Genomic DNA, 24,170 nt, shown 5'->3' on the forward strand with positions numbered 1-24,170 from the left:
AGACTTGGTCCCGGCCACTAAAACCCTTTTGCCACTGGCACACCTGAGCTCAGCCAGCACGGGGCTCTTACGGTACGGGTGGTGTTTCCACTGGCTATTTACCGTCCCGAGCCAGTTAAACCGTGCCACGATGGCCTCGCGAGAAGTCTGACTCTGGCTTTGAGCCAAGCAGGGCCAGAGGCGGGGTTAAGGGTGCCTTCACTGCGCGTGGCGTCAGTCGGTACGCCGTGGGGGTACGGCGTCGCCGCATTGCTCGTTCGCTGCGTGGGATGTCAGCGGCGCGACTCGCATTCTGCAGTGGAAAAACAACCCGGCACGTCCAGAGCTGCGCTGGGATGGCTCGGCACGGCCGTGGACGCTGCTGTAGTTACAGCGATCAATGCTGCTGATAAGATGATAAGATGATGCTTCCCCTTTCCATTGTTTTTTAAACCAGTTTACAAAATACTTTCTGTATGTAATCAAAACGAAAGTATTCACCCAGGACATTATTAGTAACGTAATTAGATGACGCACTGACAACACAGCATTACCACTACTTGTCTTTCGTGGTCTCATTTTAAAATCTATAATTGCATTGTGCATTATCTAGTTTTACTTCGAACTAAGGCCCACATCGAACAGAGAGGGTCCTTGCCTAAAACATCAGGCTGTTCTCCAGCATTGGTTCAAGCAAGCCTGACTGCTGATGAGACACTAAATCTCAAAACTGGTCCAGAGTTTACTTGTCTGAAACCAACGCTGCTGAAATTATATATTTATATATGCGCTCCCAGAAGGCCATGAAGCTAATGGGGATGTGTAAAAAATACTTGGAAATTTTCTGGAGAGAGGCAGATATGGGAGGAATGAGGTATATAAAATGTTATTTATTTATTTAAGGAAATTCATGGCTCTCCAGGCCTGGGCAGACGCATCTCCACCATGACATTGAACTCCCCAGTATCATGGTGCAGCCATGTCTCTACCTGGATGTCACATTCCCAGATCACCGTGGCATTGTAGTCCCCAGCATCACCGTGCAGCTGTGTCTCTACCTGGATGTCGTACTCCCAGATCATCCTCCAGAAGTCGATGACCGTGTGAGCGAGAGGCCCTTGAGTGGCGATGTAAGTGCGGGGCCCGTTCAGACCCTGCGGGGCCACACGCGGGCGACGCGCGGAGGCGGGATCACGCGCACGAATGACAACTTCTCGTCAAGGTCACAGCGACTTCCGACTCAAATGAGCATCGAGGCGGCACTTATCTCCTGTTTACAACCCTTCAGGCAGTGGTGGAAATTCCACATTCCTATGGCGTGGGGTTAGTCTATCCCTAGGCCAACCATTGTTTACTTTCCCCCCCTATGTTATGGCACTCATTCCATCAACCCTGGAGTGAAGATCGGCTGAGTCAACCCCCAAACCAGGATTTATAAACCTACGCTAACTGGCATCCTGATGTACCCAGTACCAGTCAAATATATTTGTGCAATGACCCTACAATAGCATTTAATTTTGAGAGGTCTCTTTATGAAATCACAAGACCCACTGACTCATTCACCGATGTTGACCGTTCGGCCTGTTATGATGAAGCAGCACGAGGATGAGTAATGCACTGAATGTCAGCAAAGCAAATGGCCCTTTCTAAAACGCACGTTAATTCACTGAGGGTGACAGCTGACCTGGAGAGCGCGGAAACCTGTTGAACGGAGTTTATTTGTGATTATGATTGCTCGCGAGAGAGGCCTTGACGGATCGCCGAATTTCAAACATAGTGGGCCATGTCTTATTCACTGTTAGATGAACGCCTCCCCATCCTGTCCCCGATAGTCGTATTAACGTCTTGTGAACAATGTTTGTTTTCACCATCGATCTACAAGCAAAGCGCTGGAAGACGTTTATCCATAACTCCACGTTTACAACTTGAGAAACAAAAGCAACAATTAGCATGTGTAAACGGTGAGAAAACCCATCACAAAGATTTACTGATTTCAGTTACTGTTGCATTTAGGCAGCACTGTGGCACTCTACAAAGGTACGAGCCCTCTCCAAATATGGGGCTCCCAGAGGCACACGGCAGCAGTGAACATGACTGATGAAGGACGAAACCGTTCTTCAGGTGAGCTTTGTTTCACCGCTGTCTGTCAGGACAGCCACGTTTTCTTAACTCCTTGAGTTGGTGATCCAACAACAACAACGTGGCTTCTGAGTTGGCGGTCTGGACAAGGCTCTGGAACACGCGCTGTGCACCTGAGCGCGTTTTGGTAAAATCTAAATGATCCCAAAGCAGAGAAACTAGGGCAGGGGTCGGCAACCTACGGCTCTGGAGCTGCATGCGACTCTTTAAGAACTGCCTCGACCATCTTGTATTCACATTGCATTGCGGCTCTTGAAATATTCAGGGATTTTTTTTTACGAATTCAAATAAAATGTCTCTTCTTGTTGTTGTTGTTTTGGTTGCCGACCCCTGAGCTAGTGTGGTGAGGCCCTCCCCGAGTGCAGGGCCATGGCGGTGAGACGGTGGGCACGGCGGCCACCACCGAGTCCCGTGATCGGGCTCACCTGAACAAAGTTCGCGTTGATGTAGTCAGACGTGGCCTCGTCGGTTTGTAAGCTGAGGACAACTCGTGAGTAATCGACTGCAGAGACATGGCGGAAACACAAAGACACACGCAGAGGTCATGCGCTCGGTGACGTAGATCTCGTTTTCTTGGTTCAGGCCTTGAAACAGGCCTTGTTATTAGCCAGGGGCCTGATGAAGGAAATTGTTGGTAAATTCTAAGATAATTTAATGACACGCAAAGGCAGTGTACGCATTGCATGTCCAGAAGCCCCCAATCAGCCCTAACCAGACCACCAGTTCGAAAGAACTGAACGCATGGCCCATTTTGTCGTCGACGCTATCGACTCGGAGAGTTGAGAATACGCGGCCGTCCCAACGGGCGGCGGCAGATTGGGGGTTCTCATCGTTTAGAGATTTGAATGGCGTGGGACCTGGCAGGGCAGCAATTGCAGTAAGAGCCAGAATGGCCATTAAAACATTAAAACATTCAAACATTCAAACGTTGTAAAGGCAATGCCGGTGTCCTTGTCAAGTTACGAAATCACCGGGGGACTATTTTGCGACCGACTTTGACAACTGACTTTACGTGAAGGCCTAACCACCTGTAAAATCTCTCCTAACCTTATGACAGCTTGGAAGCGTATTATTAAACAATGCATATTACAATTCCTTATAGGGGAAACAAATACTAATTAACTGATTACTAACGTAGCATATCATTACAATAAAACACATTACAACGAATTACTAATCTACAACTCATTACTAATCATACTCTTAGGTTTTTTCGGTAAAGTCACGTAGGTAAAAAAAACAATAGAAATAATAATAATAGAAATAAAATAATGATTAATAAATTATTTATTTTTTACCTACGTGACTTTACCGAAAAAACATAAGAGTGTGAATCCTTGCGAAAGCTTCAAATCTAGAATAATTACTAATCGTAACAATTGACTGATTTTGATTTAAAGCTTTCGTGACTGCAGGGATTCATATTCTTGGTTTTATATTCTTATTATTTTATTATTTCCCTTCTACGTGACTTTACCGAAAGAACCAATAATATAATTGACTGATTACCATTTTTTTAATATAATTACAATAACCCCCCCCCCCGCCTCAAATCATTGCACCTGAATGAATTAAATGATGACGTCACACTGCTGCTGCTCTATTTAAGACCGGGAACAAGAGCAGAGCCTCACCATTCTGGCGAATTGCCCGATGATGCTGGATGCAATTACCAGCGAAACGTCGTACTACTCAAAAATTGTAAATGTTGTGGTTTCAAGTTTCAACACACCGGTGGGCTAAAGCAGTGAACTATTTGTCTTTTGTCAACGTGACACTTTTTTGCTGATTGGCCGTGTTGGGTGGTGGAGGGTTACGACACATTTATAAATAACGCGATCTAACCCAAAAACGTTTATTATGAATTATTATGAAAGTTATAATGTTCAGAAGACTCGTGGCTCACATTGGGGGAACTGACATCGGAAATATTTCAATCCAAAATCACCAAACTCTTGTAGGCATGTTGACCGTAGCAGTTTCCAGCAAGCACGCGTCTGCTGATGGAATGTTGAATTGTGTCGGACCCGGTAAGGAGGTTGCGCGCATTGAACTAATGCTGCTGGAGTTGTGTATGAAACGTATGTTTAACTTCTTTTGCACCATACGTAGCCAACCGTGCTAATCAGATGTGCGGGGGGAAGGACAGCAAACTAAACACAAAAACCAGTTCCAAACAAATGAGTTTTCAATCTCGATATAACAGAGCATAGCTCCGATGGATTCCTAATATCAGAAGATGCAGAAACGCATCTGAAACTACGCGAGTTACCGTCTTTGATCCATTGCCGGAGTTCACGTGATGGGTCATGCTCCTTGACGAGATCAGCAAGGTGTTGTGGCAAGCACTTTGTGTGTCATGAGTGCGACCTTATTACATATTCATTCAGCAACTGGAAGCCAATGCCGATCAGCGAGCATTCCTGACGTCATCAGGAATGGGACACGATTTAAGATTCTCATCGTCGACGAGGAGATGATGATGAAATCTAGCAAACGAATGACAAACTACAAGAGGAACAAAACGCGGGAGCAGAAGTGACACACAAGGAACTCTTTTTCAAGCTGCTGATATCATCACACTGCGCGTCAAATATGACGACCGGATTGCGCAACTCACACACTGCAGGGACCGGCACAAAGGTGCCCTGTGTAGCCTTTAGCAGACTGTCAGGGCAAGTGCTGTTCACGAATAGCACCTACGAAGGCTGGCATGGCACACCAGGGGGTGGGTGGCCAGTACCATGCCCGGCCGCCTTTCTCTCCCCACCGCTGATGTTTACATACCTCACCACTCATTTAAGGCTGAGTCGACCTAGGGGGGGGGCAGGACCGCTTCAGATATTCGTCACTGTTATTGGTTATGAACGGGAATCGAACTCGCTGGGTTTGTAGCGCGGCTCTCTCAGAATTACACTGCCGCTTCCCTTTAAAGAGTTTTACTGATACAACATTGCCCATATACAGTGCCGGAGCGAAGCGAGGGGCAGGCAGGGGGGCCTTAGACTCCCCCCCCCCTGGTGGGAAAAGCTACGAGTTGGGGGGCCCCCTTGACAACCACCATGAGATGTGGTTTCAACAACAGTACAAAATAAAAAAAATAATGAAAACACTGTTTAAAACGGGTTTTTTGGAAAATGCTTTCATTTATGTTCCACGTTTAATTTAAATTTAATTAGTGCAGTGACTTTTGGCCGCAAATTGTGCAACGCACGTTTGTTTCTATGTTGTAATCACAGTGTCACCAGGTAGACAAGCAGAGCCTCACTTCCTGGCTGGGGCGAATACCGGGAAGGTACAAGGTGGGAACACTTCGTTCTCACGGGCTGTGCGCTCGTTCACTGAAAGCCACGCCAGTGCTGTTGGGTGAACCAAAACATAAATATTGGAGCGCTCCAAACCAGCGGATGCCAGAGTGAAGTCCGAATCCATTGCCGACGTGTGGTGTCACCGTGCGATACAAATACAATCTTGGGGCCCCACCTGACCGATTGCCACACCCCCTGAGCTGATAACACGATGTAACACAATATTTGTCCCTGGGTAGGAAATGTTATTTTGTAATTGCTTATGTCAAAAAAGTATAGAAAATGGCTGTTATTCCCCACAAACTTTGGTTTTGTGGCCAGGACAGTGATATTTTTAAAATGTACCTATTTTCAATGAGAAAACGGGCGAATTTGTATCTTTTCGTTCACATAAAGTCAGAAAACAACAACATAGGACTCAACATTAACACGTATTCATACTAAAGTAATACAAACATGACAAAAGATTTAGAAGTGAGTAGTTTTTCGAGATTTTTACTGTAAATCACTTTCACGAATGAGCCCCCAAATGTAGTCTCCCATCATGTTCTCGTTATACTGTCCTTGGTAGCAGTGTTCAAAGTCCAGTATATCTTCTTTATCTGTGGTCCGACAAAGACACTGGCTTTGACCTTTGCCTCAGACAGCTTAGGGAAGAAGTCTTGAAGGTACTTGAAGGCTGCCTACTCCTTATCTACAGCTCTGACAAATTGTTTCATAAGGCTCAATTTGATGTGCAGTGGTAGCATCAGCACCTTCTGGGGGTCCGCCAGTGGCTCCCACTTGATGTTGTTCCTCCCCACAGAGAACTCGGTCCGCTGTGGCCAGTCCCACCTGTGGTAGTGCGCCTTGGTGTCCCTGCTGTCCCAATGGCAAAGATAGCAGGGAAACTTGGTAAAACCGCCTTGGAGACCCGTCAGGAATGCCACCATTCTGAAGTCTCCGATGACCTCCCAGCCGTACTCATCATACTTCAAGGCGTCCAGCAAGGTCTTGATGCTGTTGTAATCCTCTTTGAGGTGCACCGAATGAGCCAGGGGAAGAGACGGGTACTTGTTACCATTATGGAGCAGCACGGCTTTGAGGCTCCTGGATGAGCTGTCAATGAAGAGGCGCCACTCATTCTGGTTACAGGCGATTCCGATTGCCTCGAACAGACTGGTCACATTGTGGCAGAAGCAGAGCCCATCTTGACGGGTGAAGAAGCTGCAAAAAGGTTGGTGACGCTTCCTTTGATCTGCGACTTGCACACTTTACTCCAACAAGTTCCACTGCTTGACCCTATACGCCAAAAGTACGGCATTGGACTTGGTGAGACCAAGATCTCTGATCAAGTCGTTGAGGTATTTTTGTTTGGGGTAGTATGGGTTTCTCTCCTCAGCTCCACCTCTGAAATTGTCATCTGGATCTACAACGTCTTCCTCACTCTCTGACTTGCTGCTCTTCCAAAGACGGCTGCTCTCGTTCCGGAGGAGTGAGTACGGGGAGCTCATGGGATAGCGAACTTCATGGCTCTCTTTTCCCCTCTGTACCATCCTACAAAAATACATTTATTTCACCCATGACTAATGTGCAACATTTTTTATATATGATATATTTATTCAATAACATTGAAAATTGTAAAACATTTTAAAATTAAAAACTTTTACAATATAAAACATTTCAACAAATTTGTTTTGCATTGCTCGCAGGTGAAATGAGGTGCCCAGGGTTTGTCTTAATCCCCGACAGGCATTCCGAAATATGCCTTGTATGCCTCACACATCTTATCAGATGATAAATTGGCCGCAGACAAAGCAAAATGCGTCTGCCGGATGATTGCAGCCTCTTGATGCCATCTCAGAAAAATGCAGATATGTATCCACTTAGGCAGCTGGAACTAAACTGAACTGGTGGGCTTAAGGCCCCTGTATTTATACTATTATTTATATTACTGGAAAGTTCTAGAATGTTCTAGAAGTTACTCCAAGTTTACTCAGCACTGAATCTATCTGGAATGTTCTGGAAAATAGGTAAATTTCTAAATATCACTGTCCTGGTCACAAAAGCAAAGTTTGTGGGGTATAATAGCCATTTTCTGTACTTTTGAGGCATAAGCAATTAGGAAATAACATTTACTAGCCAGGGACAAAAAACAAATTGTTACACAATGTCGTTACTACGCCACTGCCCATATACTGTATATGTTAACGACTCTGTACATTGCAGAGGGTGTTACGAGAGTGCACTGGACCAGCTATCCAGAGAGGTCACCGGTTCGGTCCGATCTTCCGGCAAGATGGTTGAAAGAATGGGGGCAAATTTTTTAAATCTCCACCCCACAGCGTGAATAGGAGGGCCGAAGTTCCGGCAGCAAGTTGCGTGTGGTGGGGGAAAGTGTGAGGTGCTCCCAATATATTCCAAGACGTCTGTCTGGCCAGTGTGTAAGAGTAGGCCAAATACCTTGTTAGATGGCCTCTCTCATACAATTTTCTCTTGGAGGCACATCGCTATGTTGCTTCTTATAAATAGTTTTTTTTTTCCAAAAATGACTCTTCTACTCTGTCCTGGCTCACCCCTCTGTTTCATCATTCTGATCCCAGTCCATCGTAAGCAATCACCCTCGGTACACATGTTCTGCATGCAACACCTAGAAATTATTAACGCCGTTTATAGTGACAGAACAGCTGCTGCTCTGAGATTACACGAAGTAACGAACACAAAGTAGAGCGGCAGGAAGGGGACGAGGCGCTCTGAGCCACCGGGCGATGTGCAGCAGCAAAACTTGAAAGTTTTTTCATTAAAAATTTGATCTGAGAAATTAAAGTGTAAACACGAACGGGCAACGTCACGAATAAACGCGTGAGAGTTGGGGCTCATTTTGTGGGTCATTTTGAAATGACAATATGAATCCAGGAAATACGTCGTGGGACAGCGTGAAACACGGCAGTCAAATATAAAGTTACGACACATGCAGAGTGGACGCTGGGTAAGAAGTGCGTCATACGATCAGCAGATCAGAGTGGTTCCGCTACGGAGAGTCACCGTCTTCTTGAAGGCGATTCTGAACAACTGGACCCCAAACACGTCGTATCCATTCGTCGTTTGTTTACTCCGGGGTTAAAATCTTGCATCCTGGGCCCTCACACACATGAAGGGGCCGCCGTGGCGAGATGTTTACTACCTTGCCTGGTATGCCGGAGGACGTGGGTTCGATCCCGACTCTGATGCCTGTATATTGGAGTTTGCATGTCTCTCCCCCCGTGGTCGTGTGGATTTTTCCCCGGGTCGTCTGGTTTTTCCCTCCAAATTTACTCAACATGCTTTCAGAATATAGGGCTGCTGTAAATTTCCACATGATAAACCACTTTGTTGAGCTATTATTTGTGGCCAAGTCGCTTCTGGAAAGAGCTATGTAGCTCAGTGGGCCTCACCTGGTAAAATAAAATACAGTACGTGGGCATACGACGCAGCTCACTCCAATGCTTGCCTTAAAATACAGGGGAAGAAAAAGTTCCTCTTACAACCTGTAAAATACACAGAGTCTATTTCTACAGAAAATGCGGTAACAAAATACTGAAAAATTAACTCGAGAAGATGATTGAATTTAACAAATGAGGCTGCCACGTCGAGCTGAAAATAAACACGAGGATAACCGAGTCAACGAGTTCAGCGACAGACACGGTGGTGGAGGGACACGGCTCGCAATGGCAGTGTGACAAGTGAAGACGCTGTTGTCGACCAAACCCGGGCACATTTCTCGCGTTCGACTTCGCAATTCAATCATTGCTGACCGTGGGAATCCTGCGAACAACTCCAGAAACTCAACTTCCTCATAGCTGTAATAAATGTCGGTAGAAAAGTGCGAGTTTGTGTGGATTGTACTTAATTACTGGTGATTTTGTGTTTGTACTCTTAGGTTTTTTCGGTAAAGTCACGTAGGTAAAAAATGTTAAATTAATAAAAGTAAAATAAAATACATAAAAAAATGCACTTTTATTAATTTAAAATTTTTTACCTCCGTGACTTTACCGAAAAAACCTAAGAGTATGAATCCTTGCAGTCACGAAAGCTTCAAATCTAGAATTTTGTGTTTGCTTTGTTGAATTACATTTTCCCACTTTATTTATGTTCATGAAACAAATCTAGTCATGCTTTGTCTATTTTTGTTATGTTTCCGACCAGTTCCCTATTCCTATAACTCAGTGGCGGCTCCTGCAAAATCTCTCAGGGGGGGCAAATGTCTGGATGATTGATAAGGATAAGGTCCACCCATGCAATGGATAAATTAACAGCTTAAGCATGTAAAGGCAACTTCACTTCTTTAATATTAATGAAAAATAAAGTGACTCTTACAATACATCTTGTTTGTTTCTATACTCACTATTAAAACAAACCACTCAAGTTTCTTTTATTAAAGATTCCACTAGGTGGCGACAAATTATATTGTTGGATGAAACGTGCTTACGTATGATGACGTAAGCACGTATGATGACGTAAGCACGTTAGGGCGAGCCCTCCCGGAAGCCATAGAGAATGCATTGCAGCGCCCCCGTTCGAAAAAAAACATCTTTGAATGTAAGTCTATGGGACCACTCGGGGCGATTCTCAGCTGGAGGGAAATCGCCCAAAAAGAGGCGGTACTCCACAGAACGTAGCATGACGCTGATTGGACCATATCCAGAGGCACAGTGACGGCTAGCGTGACTCTGTGGTTGAATGACATTGGTGGTGCGTCGCCCAATCGCCCTAATGAAGAAACCGCCCCTGGTATAACTTGTGAAGCGTGTTCTGATACTCGCCGTTTGTATCGTGACCTATGCACCCATGTTTGTACCGAAGATCTGTAATGGTCAACATTCGTACCAACACCCATAATATAGAGCCCAACAGCGTATTGGGCCCTTACTGCTAAAATAAATAAAATACATCTATCTTATCAGGCAGCACTCAGTCTATTATCGAAACTGTGCAGTTTACTGGTACCAGACTTTGGTACAAATCAATTCCTGCCGACCAAACACATTCCCAGACCGTACGCGGTTCAACCTGGACGCGTGGCAACCCTAAAAAGACGCCAATGCAGTTGATGCAACTCGTGAAGCCTTGCGCTGTGGCTCTTAATTATCTTTAACGATCTAACATGCCGAATGAGTGCAGCACGTTGTCATAGCAGCCAAATCTAAGTGAGTTTTAGTCTGAATTCCTGGAACTTGCCCCTACGAGGTTTGGAGTTAGTCGCCTCAAACAGAATCGTCGTGTCTAACTGCCACAACGTTTGTTTGTGAGAATTGTTCACACATTTTTTTACCCAGTAAAAAAAAATAATGACAATTAGCTCGTCGTTAAAGCCTTGAGCGCCCTTTAATCTTGTTGGCCGTGTCGGGTGGTGGAGGATCTTGACGATACAAATTTGGTCAGATGATCACGTAGAATGGCCCGACCCAAATATCTATGAAGAATAATAACACATTAAAATAGATTACAACGGGAGCAGGAAATGTGCAGTGTGGTTTCAGCGGCAGCGGATGTCGGTGGCGCGGCATGGTGTTCTCGCCACTCACACGGGAGGATGTCCTTGTATCGGTTCTTCTTGCTGTTCTCCGGGAGTTCGCCGGCCGCCGTCGGGAAGGAGCGATCATTGCGATGCTTCACAGACTTGCGCTTGAGTTTCTGCAGCAAAACAAAACAGCTTCAATGACACGCAGGGGGGCGTGTGCAACATCGTGTGCACAACAAGTCCTCGGCCTTAACCAGACCATCAGCGCAAAGGAACTGAACGTGTGGCCATTTTGTGGTTTTAGACCATGGACTCGAAGGGCTGCGAAAAATGTGGTCGTTTCAACTGGCAGCAGCGAAACAAAGACAACTCTGTGAGCGGTTTCGTTCTCATTACGACTCATCAGTGTGGCATAGTAATCAATGTTCACCGCTGTGACATGCCTCTGTGTGGGGAGGGCTCGTACCTTTAAACTACGGGGACCCTTTTAGCACTGCCTAAAGGCAACGGTCATGCAAATTTCTAAATGACAAGAAAAACCCGTCACATCACAATGACCAATGCAGGCCGGATGCAATCAGATTTAACAACACACGGAGCGCTGTGCAGAAGCTCGGCCTCATCCAGGCCACCAGCTCAAGAACAACGCAAGACCTGGCAGGACCCTCCTGAGAAAGAGCCGTGAACTCAGTGAGGCCTCCTGAGTAAACAACCTAGTAATGATATAAAATTACATAGGCTGCTAAACGTTGAACAGAATGGGCATCGTGTATTCTGCTCCGGCACTCACCCACGCTGTGCAAATGGAGAAAACCTGCGAAGCCCATCGCTTCATTCTATGCAGGGTTGCATTGCACATCGCCCAGGCCTGGCGCTGCCCCCATAGCCGGGGTTTACCAGGACAGTTTGGTAATTGGCGTCCATGTCTGGGTGGTGGTAGGGATTGATTTGCGCTGAGATCCAGTGCCGGTGGTGCTGCGTTGAACTTTATTACAGTGCAGTTCTACTACTATGCCTAGGCCCACTCGACGGTGTTGCATCATCCCTGGTGCAGGGGGTCAAGCGGGCCACCGCCCCCCATCTCCCTCGTCGTAGCAGTTGCACCGCCTGCGGAGTGGGCAGCTACGCCGCTGCCAAGATCGCTGCACAGAGGGGAGTGCGATGGCGTGCCGACGACGGTGGTCATGCACGCTGCTGGGTGCTCGCGCAGGCGGGGGCAGACACACGTCATGCTGGGAGGTAGATATGCTGGGGAAGCAGGGCGTCGCAAGAAGCAAGGGAATTATGAGAAGCAGAGAATGCTGGGAGTGATACCGCCTACTCTACTCGGATGTAATGTTTGATGTATAGAGCGCCTTCACTCAAGGTGCTTGACGCAGTTTAGAAAACGATGACGAACATAATTACTGAGATGGCAGGAGCGTGCAAGGATTGAGGAATGAATGACAGCGATATAGATGTCCTTAGGCGGAGGGATTGATTGCTGCTTCTGCTGCGTGTGGAATCCCAATTGAGAAACTTGCAGTGTAATGTTTAAAAATTTGGACCGTGACGCCGGCACACAATGGCCTACTCTTGCGAATAACGTCACGGGATCTTTAAAGTTCAAGATGAGGCAGATGGCGTGTAGGAATATACCTGCAGAAATAACCAGGGTGGCCTGCCGGTTTCAAACCACAAACCTCTGGAACAAGCAGCAAATACGCTAAAGCTGGGCCGTGTCACAGGCCAACACCACCACCACCACAACACACGCAAGGTGATTTCTAGACATTTATGACCATATGATTAGTCCTCCCATCATGCATTGCATGTCACATGACATCACCATACTGCGTGTATAACCATTGTTTCAGGGGGCACAGTCCGGAACGTCGTTTTTCGGGAATAATTTTGGCACCCAGCCACCCCCAGCCGCACCCAGCCACCCCCAGCTACCCCGATCTCCTCTGCCTCGTTGTGTCTGAGGATTATTTAAAAACGGGATACAACAACGTAAATAAACATTCTGGTTCGGTGCATACATTGTGCTCTCGTGGTAGTCCCTTCAATCCCTACTCTTGAGCCATCCCGAGCAGCGTTCCAGAAAATACTGCGTGAGACATTAACCCGTGTGTGTGATGCAATGGCGTTGTTTTATCCCAACAACATTCTAAACATGGGGCCTCATCATATTTTACCATTTGTTCCAGAACTCACTTTCCCAGTGGCTACCACCGGTTCCATTTGACTGCACCCTGCCCACGCATTGCCTTTCCGATGGGTTCCCCGTCGTTCAGCGGGAGCGTTCGGGATGGTCTACCGTCGCCGTTTCGCGACTCGCCAGGGCGAGAATTTGCCACAAAAACTTTGCCCCATCGAGATTCCCCCCGGGGCCCAGGCCTCACCGACGCCCACGCAGTAAACCACCCGTCGCGGGCTCCCAGTTTTCACCGCAGTCGCGTCATCGTGCGACCACACAACACCGGCGTGTTGCCGATCAACGTCAAATAAACACTCGCACGAACCTTGCGCCAATGGCTTAGAGCATCATCACGACGATCATCATCATCATTGTAGCGGCCCTCGATCTCAGTTGGCCGTGCTGAGGAGTGGCTGTGTGCTAAGAGCTGCACGGCCTCACGAGTGGCTGGAGGGAGAGAGGTCCTGGCGGTCCCCGACCTACAATCATCATTGTCGACAGCCACGACCTCTGCAGTGCTGCAGGAAACCTTTCCGAAGCCGTCGCCATCCCTCACGGCTAGTCCACGAAGCCGCAATCCGCATCACTCCCGTGCATGGACCAATTTAATCGCTCCATCTCCTTGTTCCCTCCTCTGGCTGCCATTCCGTCCATCGTCGGTCTCGTCTGGGAGCTGTCGTCTCACACAGCGACTGCTCCGGCCCAGACCCAGAGGATTTTCTTAGCAACCAACACGATGCCCCTACCCTGCAGACAGAAGAGTCTGCTGCGTTCTGCGGAGTGCGTCCTTCTCACGGTCGTTCCCGCTTGTTAGGCCACCTGATTCTGTTTTGCTCGTATTTCTCTTGAGTCAGACTCCGTCGCATCCTCTCTGTCGAGTTCCTCAACCGTGTCCTGCCGTCCATCTCCGCTGGAGGTTAGGTGACCGTGGCGTCATCGGAGACGGCAAATACTTCCCCGTCTCTGTCCGTGCCTTGCTTTCTCCGACCCAAGTTGAAGAAAATATCTCCGAAATATTTGGCGAATGGCCTGGCATCTTATTGTCCGGCTCCTTTTACGATTTGTATTTTGTTTCTCTTCTGCGACCTCACGGAAACTTGCAGTGAGTCGATCGCAGAGGCTCCTAGTGGACAAAGTCTAGGCAGAATGATGCTGGGCATTCGTTAGCCATTATGGTGTAAACTGATTGGAGACCAAGTATGTGGTCAATGTTGAACTTAAACTTTTCTCGAAACAGCTTACTCTCATGGTTTGTTGACCTTTGAGTTGTCCATAATGATGATTATTAATTTCAAAACACGGGCGTCGACGCGCAGCACGGTGTCTGCACGGACGCAGAGTGGGGAGGCAGCTGGAGCCGTCGCTGCCGGCGATCTGCCCAAGCTCTGAGGTCCTACATTGGGATGTTTGGCCAACCTCCTTGTGTACGAATGCTTTACGAGCGTGCTGGCGAGGGGACGTTCTTGTTCCAGCGACGCCGGCACGGACACTGGCAGGGCGCGAGCGCGGTTGTTGACAACCGACCTCTTCTTCCCCAGAGCCCCTCCGCTTTGTCTCCGCTCCCCTCATCTACCTCCTCCTCTATACCCCCAAATTATATCTCTCTGGGTCTTCCATCCAAACCTCCGATACCCCCTTTTCCCACCTTCCTTGCACAGTGCCCCCTTTTCATTCTCTCAATGGCGCTGCGGTCCCTCGTCCTTTTCGTGACCCCCACGCTCAATCTGAACGCCCCCCCCACGAACGCTACGCGCTGACGGATTTGCCATAGGAATGTGGAAGTTACTGCCACTGGTTCACGATTGCCAGCAGAGATGAGCCCCACCACGTCCCACGGCGACTCGGCGTCAGCGCGATTGCCGCTCGTCGCAGAGGTGCACGGTTGGAATTCAGCGGCCACCCTGGTTATTACTGTGGGGGTATTCACGGTGATAATGCAGTCTGTTCTCCTATAACGCTTTTTTACAACGCGGATGCAAATTGGAAATAACGCCATTGAGCGAACGCAACAACGTGACGCGAGCAGGAACAAGCGGCCGTACGTCTGCCTCGGCGTAGCGTCGCGCAAGGCAGTGGGATGCTGCTGGATGCTTTGAGATGCTACTACCCACGCGCACTAAGTCTTTGTTCAGCCTGCGTACGCACCTCACGTGTTACCGCGGACTGTGCTTTACTATGTACTCTTTATTACGAGATGTTTCCATCACGCGGTGTTCTTCATGAAAGCAACTGCGACCGACTTTACCGAAAGAACCAAGAAGATGAATCCCTGCAGTCACGAAAGCTTTAAATCAAAAAATCCCTTTGAGCTGTTTTCAGATACAATCCCCTGCCCGTGGTTTATCAATATGTTGCACATTCTGTTAGAAGCGCTGCGCTAAGGTACACAATGTAACCCTTCACAGACTGTTGCTGCGAAAGTTTTCGTAAAGTTTTCCGAAGTAGACGATTACAATGCAAAGCACGATGTCAAAAGATACCCTGCAAACCCAACAAGTACAGTCCAGCCACCTGTCCATGTGCAGCCTGCAATGCCTGGCTCACACCACTGTTGGCAGAAGGCCCTCCCCACTAGAGGGAGCTCTAGAGGGTATATTGGCCTACTCTTCCACACTGGCCAAACATCTTGGAAGAGGTCAGCATCTGAATATTTATACTGGAGGAATCTATGGGCAGGTCAGACCGTGAGCACAACAAGTTTGGAGTCTCCACAATTAACCCCACCACGCAAGTGGTCTGCTCATCCAGTAACTGCGGCGTGCGCGTTTCGCCTGCCGGGTGGACAACGTTGGAGAGATTCCAGAACAACTCCCGAGTGCCGAGCCTGGAGATGAAACCAGCGTGTCAACCGTGCTACGTTTAGTGCCAAATAAGTTCAACATACAACATCCATACAAATAAACAGTGATGATATTATTTTTTATTTCAACTTGTACACGGTGTTTGCTCGCCCATGTAGAGAGAGACAAGAGCAATCGCATCAGCCGGAGCACCCGGAGAGAAACCCCGACGTGCACGGGGGAAACGCTCGATCCCGTAATGACGGAACAGCTGCGAGTGGGAACTCTCTGTGTACCGCCTTCTTCTGGCAAGCCAGGATGTGGCAAGGGCGTTTCACATCACTTGTGTGGTCTTCAACAACCTACCAACCCTCGCTGCCTCCACAGCGGGGGGTTAAGGTCGTGAACCCTACATGACACTTCACAGGCTACTGTACCAACAGGAACCCTCTTTTATAAGTTTTGTAAAGAAAATAACAACAACCCTGTTTTGTAAACGGATATCTAACCGTAAAGATATCAGAACATATGGGAAGGTGAGTTTACGTTATGATGTACACGGTTAAGTTTCGGCTATCAAGTTGCTTTCACAATTTTTAAATAAAACTGCGATACAAAAACACTGGGACGTGATAACAATAACTGAGGCCGCCTGCACGGAGCCGAGGCAGATTCCGAGGGAGATATCCCGAAGTTACCGCACGAGAGAGATATCGCAATCTGGGCAGCAACACGCAGCAGCCTCGCACAGCGCCGCGTCAAACCCGAGCGGCGTTCGTGTGGTGAGCAGGGAGACGTGTAACTGGGATCGCCGCCCACAGCACTTCGTGATTCCACGAACGGCGCTTTCCACTTTAGTGACCGCGGCCGCTGTCGCCGGGACAGGGCGCTCTGGCGCTGCGGCGTTGTCGGTTCTCCTTCAAGGGAACTATTTCTCGTGCCCCGGGGCATAGCAATTTGTGGTCTCTTAAGGAGTAAGATGTCATTCGGAGTCACTCTCCACATATTCGCGCGAATAAAACCAACTCTTGCACATTCTTCTTGATAAAAATGAAATGCACAACGTTCCCATCCCTACGGAGGCACTTACCAGGAATATTGATGGAAAAGAAGGCCCTCACTTTTTTCGAGATCCTTTATCGATCTCTCCCCTCTCACCTCACCCTGCTCCCCCCGTATCCCTCTGCTGTGCCGGGCAGTGGTGGCTAGCACTGCACGTGGCCTGTAACCCAGCATTGTGGCGGTAGTGAGGGTTGGTGGATCACACACAGATGTTCTGACACTCCCTTCCAATGGGTGTCGAGGTGTCACAACATGGACCTGCCAGAATTCAGTACAGAACAAATATGGACTCCACCTATTCCGCCTGTATGAGCGAGTGTCTCCCTCTCGCACACATGGGGTTTCTCCGGCTGCTCCGGTTTCTTCCCACATGTGAACACTCATTCATGGGCCTATAACACCTTCATATATAGAGGGCCACAGAGCTTGGTTGATGGTTGTCACCGGCTCACTGCGTGGCTCCCTTGCTACTTGGCTGGGGTTCCTCGTGCCTCCACGCAGTGATTCCCTCTGTGCGCTGCGAAGATCCCCGTGGCGTCGATCCCGCGAATCCTCGCTCTGATTTAAAAATGTTTTTTTTATGCCCTTTGTTGGAGATACAAATCGGGGGGAAAATCTTCCACTACCTCCTCCGAACGACTGCGGTGTCCACCCATTCCCAGTGCCTCGCTCATTTTCTCACTCGATATTTTCCCGAGCCGTTTCTCAGATTTGACAAGATTTTCGGATTTTAAATCCCATAAAGCGTTATCTTTTACGATACAGTGTGTGGGTTACATTCACATGCGTTAACGGCACAAGTCTCGATAAGGTCTTATCATATTTATTGAAGCACTGTTGGTTCAGTGGCTTGAATTGAATAATTATTTAAGGGCATTGATACAAATTTTACCAGAAACCCTCTGTGGTTGGGGTTCCACAGTGGCGAGATGTTAACTACCTCACCTGGTGTACAGGAGGTCGTGGGTCTGATCCCGACCTTGATGCCTGTATATTTGGAGTTTTTATTTTCTCTCCCTGTGGTCATGTGGACTTTTCTGCAGGTCCTCTGGTTTTTCTCTCCACATTTAGAATCAACACGTGTTTAGATTATTTGGCTGCGATGACTTTCCACACCATAAGCCACTTGGTTGAGAGCTATCGTTTGTGATAGCCAGGTCGCTTCTGAGTAAGAGCTGTGAAGCTCAGTGGATCCTACCTGGTAAAACACAATCGTATATTTTTCAGGGTGACTTTGGGGGTTGGGCGGTGACAGGCAAGGGGACGGTGGCTGTGACTGGGAGTCGAACTCGGGTCGCCGCCACCTCCCCCGGTCGTCGATTCGTCGTCGCGATCAGGCCACGATCTACCCACTGCTGTATGAGGGTAGTCCCAAAGCTGCCGTCAACTCTCATGCCGCCTCGATCGCTACGATCCATCTCGCTCCTGCACGTGAGCCAATGCCGTCGCTCCGTCTCCCCGCCAGGCGCCCTCTCCGGGCGCGTTCCCTGCCTCGGTCCGCGCTCCGTCGTTCTCTTTCACGCCGCTCGCCCTTCTCCCCGTGAGTGCCGGGCCCGGCCGTGACCGGCGGGCGCAGCGTCCCGTCCGCGCGTTCCCCTTCCCGCGTCTCGGCGCGCGGCGATAACCCACGCCGCTCTGCCCGCCAAACCGAACGCGCGGCGACCCGGAGCTCGCTCGGCACTTTTGCTCTCCCGAGGCACGCGCAGAATTTCTGCTGAACGCCGCTCGACGGCCGCTCGTCTCCCAGAGGGAGGAGGCGGCTCGGACGTGAAGACGGCTGGCCACGGCCTGGTCAGCAAGAACCTTCCTCTGCAAGGCTAAGAATCCACGCTCGTGGGTGGCCATTAGATGTCCCGCACGCAAGCTGAGGGAGCAGCCAAGCAACCGCTTGCTCAAGCCACTGCCGGTGGAAGGGCCTCCACTCCAGGCAGCTCGAAAGAGAGCGCCGCTAGAGAGTTAATTTGGCCTGCTCTTCCACGATGGCCAGACAATCTGAGGTATGAGTACCCACACTTCACCCCACAGCGCAAGACCTGCCGACCGACTGTGGCGCAACCCAATTCAACTCCTGCTGGGCGGGACGCAGGCAGTGGGCAAAGTGGAATTAAGAATCTTCATTTTTGAAAACTGCCACGCCAGGAGATGGAATCGAACCAGAGGCCTCTGGCTCGCAGCTCCGGTGGCGCTACTCACTAAGACGCAGCCGGCAACTGTTGCTCTGTGCCCACACGGGGCCCTCAAACCCCTCAAAGGCGTTGGAGAGATTTGTAAGCCGACAAGTGCCATTGCTCAGAACCAAACCTTTTCTTATCACGATTCTCATCATCAAAAGTGTTCCTCTGCCAATCTGTCAAGTCACAGTGTGCCAAGTCACAGTGTGCCAAGTCTGAGTGTGCCAAGTCTGAGTGTGCCAAGTCAGGGTCAAAGTTTGTCTATTTCCGCGTGCGATGGCTGCGGTCCGCACGTCCGGAGCGTGCGGACCGCAGCCCGAGGTGGCCTCTCACGGAGTGGCCCTCGTCTCGAGTCGTGATATCTGACGTCTCGCTCCACCTGCTGGGAGCATCTTATGGAATTCTATTAAAGCGCCCCAGTCCGCAAAACGTCGGACATCATCCCGAACAACGCACGACCCGACTCCGCGACCCGTCAACGCGACCCAACGACTCATCGGAGAGCCGTGCTCAGCATCAGCACGACAGCAAGAAGCCCTCCGCCGTAGCAGCTCTCACCAGACCTGGGAGGGCTGGTGGTCTGAGTTGACCCCAGCCTGCGCTGTTAGCGAGCACCTATTAAGGCCGGCACGGCATCGGCGAGCCGGTGCGTGTGGGACCCGATACTCCTACAGACACGAGCCAATATTTACGGCGGTAATGCGGTTTTAGTGGCGGTAGAATGATTGAATGTCAGTGAGGTCACAGGTCAAAGTGAACTGTGTCAGTCGCCCTTTGCCCGTCACGCGAGCGCTGTTTCTGTGAGCGAACCCCACCCCCCCTCAACACGATCGGCAATAACCACTGTGTGGACTTACAGGTAATAAATGCATACAGTGGGGCGGCATTCCGGGCAAAGCTCTTTATGGCACATACACATTGCACGTGTTCTGAAGGGCCATTACCCGAAACGTCGCCTATGTGTTTTCTTCTTCTTTTAAGGCCACGCGGTGTTGTTGACGAACGTGTTGAGTTGTGTTTGTGTGTGTTGTGTGTGTTGTGTGCGTTGTGTGTGTTTGTGTGTTTGTTGTGTGTGTTTGTGTGTGTTTGTGTTTGTGTGTGTTTGTGTTGTGTGTGTTGTGTGTGTTTGTGTGTGTTGTGTGTGTTGTGTGTGTTGTGTGTGTTGTGTACGTTGTGTGTGTTTGTGTGTTTGTTGTGTGTGTTTGTGTTTGTGTGTGTTTGTGTTGTGTGTGTTGTGTGTGTTTGTGTGTGTTTGTGTGTGTTGTGTGTGTTGTGCGAGTTGTGCGAGTTGTGTGTGTCTGTGTGTTTGTGTGTGTGTTGGTGTGTTTGTGTGTGTTTGTGTGTGTGTTGGTGTGTTTGTGTGAGTTTGTTTTTGTTTGTGTGTGTTGTGTGCTTTGTGTGTGTTGTGTTTGTGGTGTGTGTTGTGTGTGTTTGTGGTGTGTGTTGTGTGTGAGTTGTGGTTGTGTGAGTTTGTGTGTGTGTTGTGTGAGTTGTGTGTGTGTGGTGTGTGTTGTGTGAGTTGTATGTGTTGTGTGTGTGTGAGTTGTGTGTTTGTGTGAGTTGTGTGTGTGTTGTGTGTGTTGTGTGAGTTGTGTGTGTGTTGTGTGAGTTGTGTGTGTTGTGTGAGTTGTGTGAGTTGTGTGTGTGTTGTGTTGTGTGAGTTGTGGTTGTGTGAGTTGAGTGTGGGTTGTGTGTGTGTGGTGTGTGTGAGTTGTGTGTGTGTGTGTTGTGTGAGTTGTGTGTGTGTTGTGTGTGTTGTGTGAGTTGTGTGTGTGTGTTGTGTGAGTTGTGTGAGTTGTGGTTGTGTGAGTTGTGTGTGTGTTGTGTGTGTGTGGTGTGTGTGAGTTGTGTGTGTGTTGTGTGTGTGTTGGGTGTGTTTTGTGAGTTGTGTGTGTGTGTTGTGTGTGTTGTGTGAGTTGTGTGTGTGTGTAGTGTGTGTGTGTTGTGTGAGTTGTGTGTGTGTGTTGTGGTTGTGTGAGTTGTGTGTGTTGTGTGAGTTGTGTGTGTGTGTTGTGTGAGTTGTGTGTGTGTGTTGTGGTTGTGTGAGTTGTGTGTGTGTTGTGTGTTTGTGTGTGAGTTGTTAACCGCCCTTGTGCACCACCCCAAAGCAGCGGCGAGAGGGAGGCGGGGGAGGGGCGCGGTGGGGGCAGCGCGCGTCTCCACGGCGCGCGCACAGCGAGAGGGAGAGAGGTGGGGGGAGGTGGAGAGAGGTGGGGGGAGGTGGAGAGAGGTGGGGGGGTGGAGAGAGGTGGGGGGGGGGAGAGAGGTGGGGGGGGGGAGAGAGGTGGGGGGGGGGGAGAGAGGTGGGGGGGGGGAGAGAGGTGGGGGGGGGGGAGAGAGGTGGGGGGGGGCACTCACCGAGTACTCGCGCGTGAATCCGTCCTGCCCGCTCTCGTCCCTCACCCCCACCTGCTGCAGGCGGCACGTCAGGGCGTGCAGCACCCGCTCCAGCTCCAGCTGCTGCTGCTGCTGCTCCAGCTGCTCCAGCTGCTGCTGGCGCTGCTGCTGCTGGCTCATCGCAGCAGCCCGGACCCCACGGGAGGAGCGCAGCCCCGAGCAGTCCCCACGCTGCGTCTCGCTCCACCTCCTCCACCTCCTGCTGCTGTTGCCTGCACGGCTGCACTCACTCGCCGTGCCTGCTGCTGCTGCTACTGTGGTCGTTGTCGTTGTAGTCGTCGTCGTTCAAGAGCTGGGGGGCACGGGCGGGCGAAGTAAGAGGCTCGCTCGTGAAATGTCGCGACTGCGGCTTCCTCGTGTGGGCTGAGCGCGAGGAGGAGGTGGTGATGGTGGTGGGGGCGGTGCGGAGAGCGGCGGGTGACGAGGAGGAGGAGGAAGCTGAAAGTTGAGATGTGGAGGGGAAGCAACGGCGGCGGTGGTGGTGGAGGTGGTAAAGGTGGTAAAGGTGGTGGTGGTGAAGGTGGTGGCGGAGGTGGTGAGGTGGTGGCGGTGGAGGTGGTGGCGGTGAAGGCGGTGGAGGTGGAGGTGGTGGTGGAGGTGGTGGAGGTGGTGGTGATGGAGGTGGTGGTGATGTTGATAGTGGAGGTGGTGATGGTGGTGGTGATGGTGGAGGTGGTGATGGTGGTGGAGGAGTTGCGAGGAGTCGTGGTGCGATGGTTTGGGCGCTGCTAACCGGGCGAGCCGGGTTCGATTCCCACTCACGGCCACCAACGCCGGTGACGATTGTCCGAACCGGTCCTGGGCCTCCCCTAGGTGGACTCAGCCTCAAATGACTACCTGGTGCGGTGTGTCCGGCCACAGCACGGCAATACCAGCACTCTACAACGATTGGCTATTTATAGGAACCTGCTATCATGAAATCAGCCCTGTGCAAACCATATGCAAAGCAATGAAAGCGTGCGGTCATTGCAAGCTCCAGGTGGCAGCAGCCCCGACTCGCTCGCTCGGGCTGCGTGAGCCGCAGCGAGCGGCCCGCTCAGCTCGGGCCCGTCCACCCCTGCGTTGGTTGTGGACCTCTCGACCCGGCGGTTGTGGTGGATGGGAACAGAACACGACCCGGTGCTTTTTGAAGTGGGGGGGGATCACACGTAGATCATCGTGTTCTGTGACATTGCCAACCCGCTTTGGGGCTACAAGGCGGCCAGGCTTGGCAGTACAGCAAGAAGCGTTCTGATCCAGCTTTGTGGATTTTTCTTGCTCTTAAGAGCCCTTCGAGAAGAAGGCATCTTGGCCTACTCTTTCACACTGACCAGATGTCTTGGGAGAAGTGAGAGAATACCCACATTCTACCCCACCACACTAGTGACCTGCCGATCGACGGAACCCATGTGTACTGCTGGGTGGACAGAGTCGGAGTGAGGGGCGGATTTAAGAAACGTGGCCACTATTTGTTTCAACTGCGGTCGCTCACGACGATGTTCGTTTATGTGGCATCCTTTTCTCATCGCGCCTCAAGGCGCCGTGCGTGAAGGCAATACTGAAGGAACCGGGTGGCTAAATGAGAAAGCCTACGTGTTAAATTAAATGAGAGCCATCGAGGAATAAGGGCTATTAGAGGAAAGCTGTGTTTTAGAACATGTTCGTAGCGGGGAATGAAAGGTATCAGCGCTGTGTGAGAGCCGTCGACGGCCACGGCTCTCAGATGTCAACACTCCCGGGTTTCGGGATTGTGTGCTAAGGATCTCAGCACCTCCGATTAGCACAGTTGGTTACGTACGGTGCGAAAGAAGTTCCAACACACACACAGCGGCGTGGCTGCGTGCCCTACACACGAAGTCGAGGCAAGTCGTCGTTCACAGAGCCGCAGCTCTGCCCTTCACGCTGCGGTCTGTGACCCCTGGGGCGCCAGGCGCGCGTTAAGGTCACCAAATAGTTCCAACGACAGTTTCCACATTCCGCTCGGCAGCTTTTGTGCCAATTGGGACAATGGGAGGCTGCAGATTGACGGCCACGTCCGCCGTGCGACGACGTCACGAGGAGTCCCAGTCGCCCGCATTCGATCCAAGTTCAACTCAAATCTGTGTAACCAGAGGCGAGGACTCGGAGACGCCGAGGCTTCGCCTCACTCGCACGAGCGCTTCGTGGCCGAGCTTGGTCACCAAATTACGTAAAGCAAAACAAATAAAGTCCAGCAATTAAGTGAATAGAATTCGATGCAAAACCAACTGCGTCGTGGTATCCAAAGTTACAGGGACACAGAATAATCTGCAGCATGCGCGGTCGGCTCTGTGCATGTCTGCCATGCATTCCTTCCTGTCTATTGCAGTTGGGAAATTGCTCTTTCTCTGTTTAACACGTCGGCCTTCGCGACCAATATCATCCATGATATAGGGGGGGGGTTAGATCGCGTAAATATAAATGTAAGGTGTGTCACGTAAACAACATGCCAATGCGTTACTAGTACAGCACAACGGTGTGTTGGAGAGCAACTACACAACAGTTATAATCTGAGTACGACGTTTCGCCAGTAATTACAACTAGCATCATCAGACGGACAACCAGATCTAACAAAAAAAAGCCTATATTACTCCTCTGTTGGACGACTGGGCTTTTTGACAATGCAATTTTAATGGCAGTGCTTTGGACATTTAAATAAATATATTAAAATAAGTA

The 24,170-nt window shown here is 50.0% G+C and overlaps 1 protein-coding gene across 5 annotated transcripts in view; it reads right to left on the reverse strand.

Moving 5' to 3' along the window:
• LOC144732748 (uncharacterized) overlaps positions 1-21,924 on the reverse strand; it is a 44,581-nt gene extending 22,657 nt beyond the window's left edge. The window contains exons 1-5 of one of the 5 annotated variants that reach the window (XM_078614324.1): positions 21,459-21,924; positions 10,970-11,078; positions 2,544-2,620; positions 1,776-1,868; positions 1,038-1,133 (exon numbers count right to left, since the gene is read on the reverse strand). In XM_078614324.1, the coding sequence (XP_078470450.1) occupies positions 1,038-1,133; positions 1,776-1,868; positions 2,544-2,620; positions 10,970-11,078; positions 21,459-21,617 (534 nt within the window). In that variant the 5' untranslated portion in view covers positions 21,618-21,924. The remainder of the gene's footprint in view (positions 1-1,037; positions 1,134-1,775; positions 1,869-2,543; positions 2,621-10,969; positions 11,079-21,458) is intronic. The other 4 variants (XM_078614321.1, XM_078614319.1, XM_078614320.1 and 1 more) reach the window with 4 other exon arrangements.
• Between the last annotated feature and the right edge of the window lie 2,246 nt (positions 21,925-24,170).

Source organism: Lampetra planeri, chromosome 44, assembly GCF_965212315.1.
Source record: "Lampetra planeri chromosome 44, kcLamPlan1.2.h2, whole genome shotgun sequence".
NCBI lineage: Eukaryota > Metazoa > Chordata > Hyperoartia > Petromyzontiformes > Petromyzontidae > Lampetra > Lampetra planeri.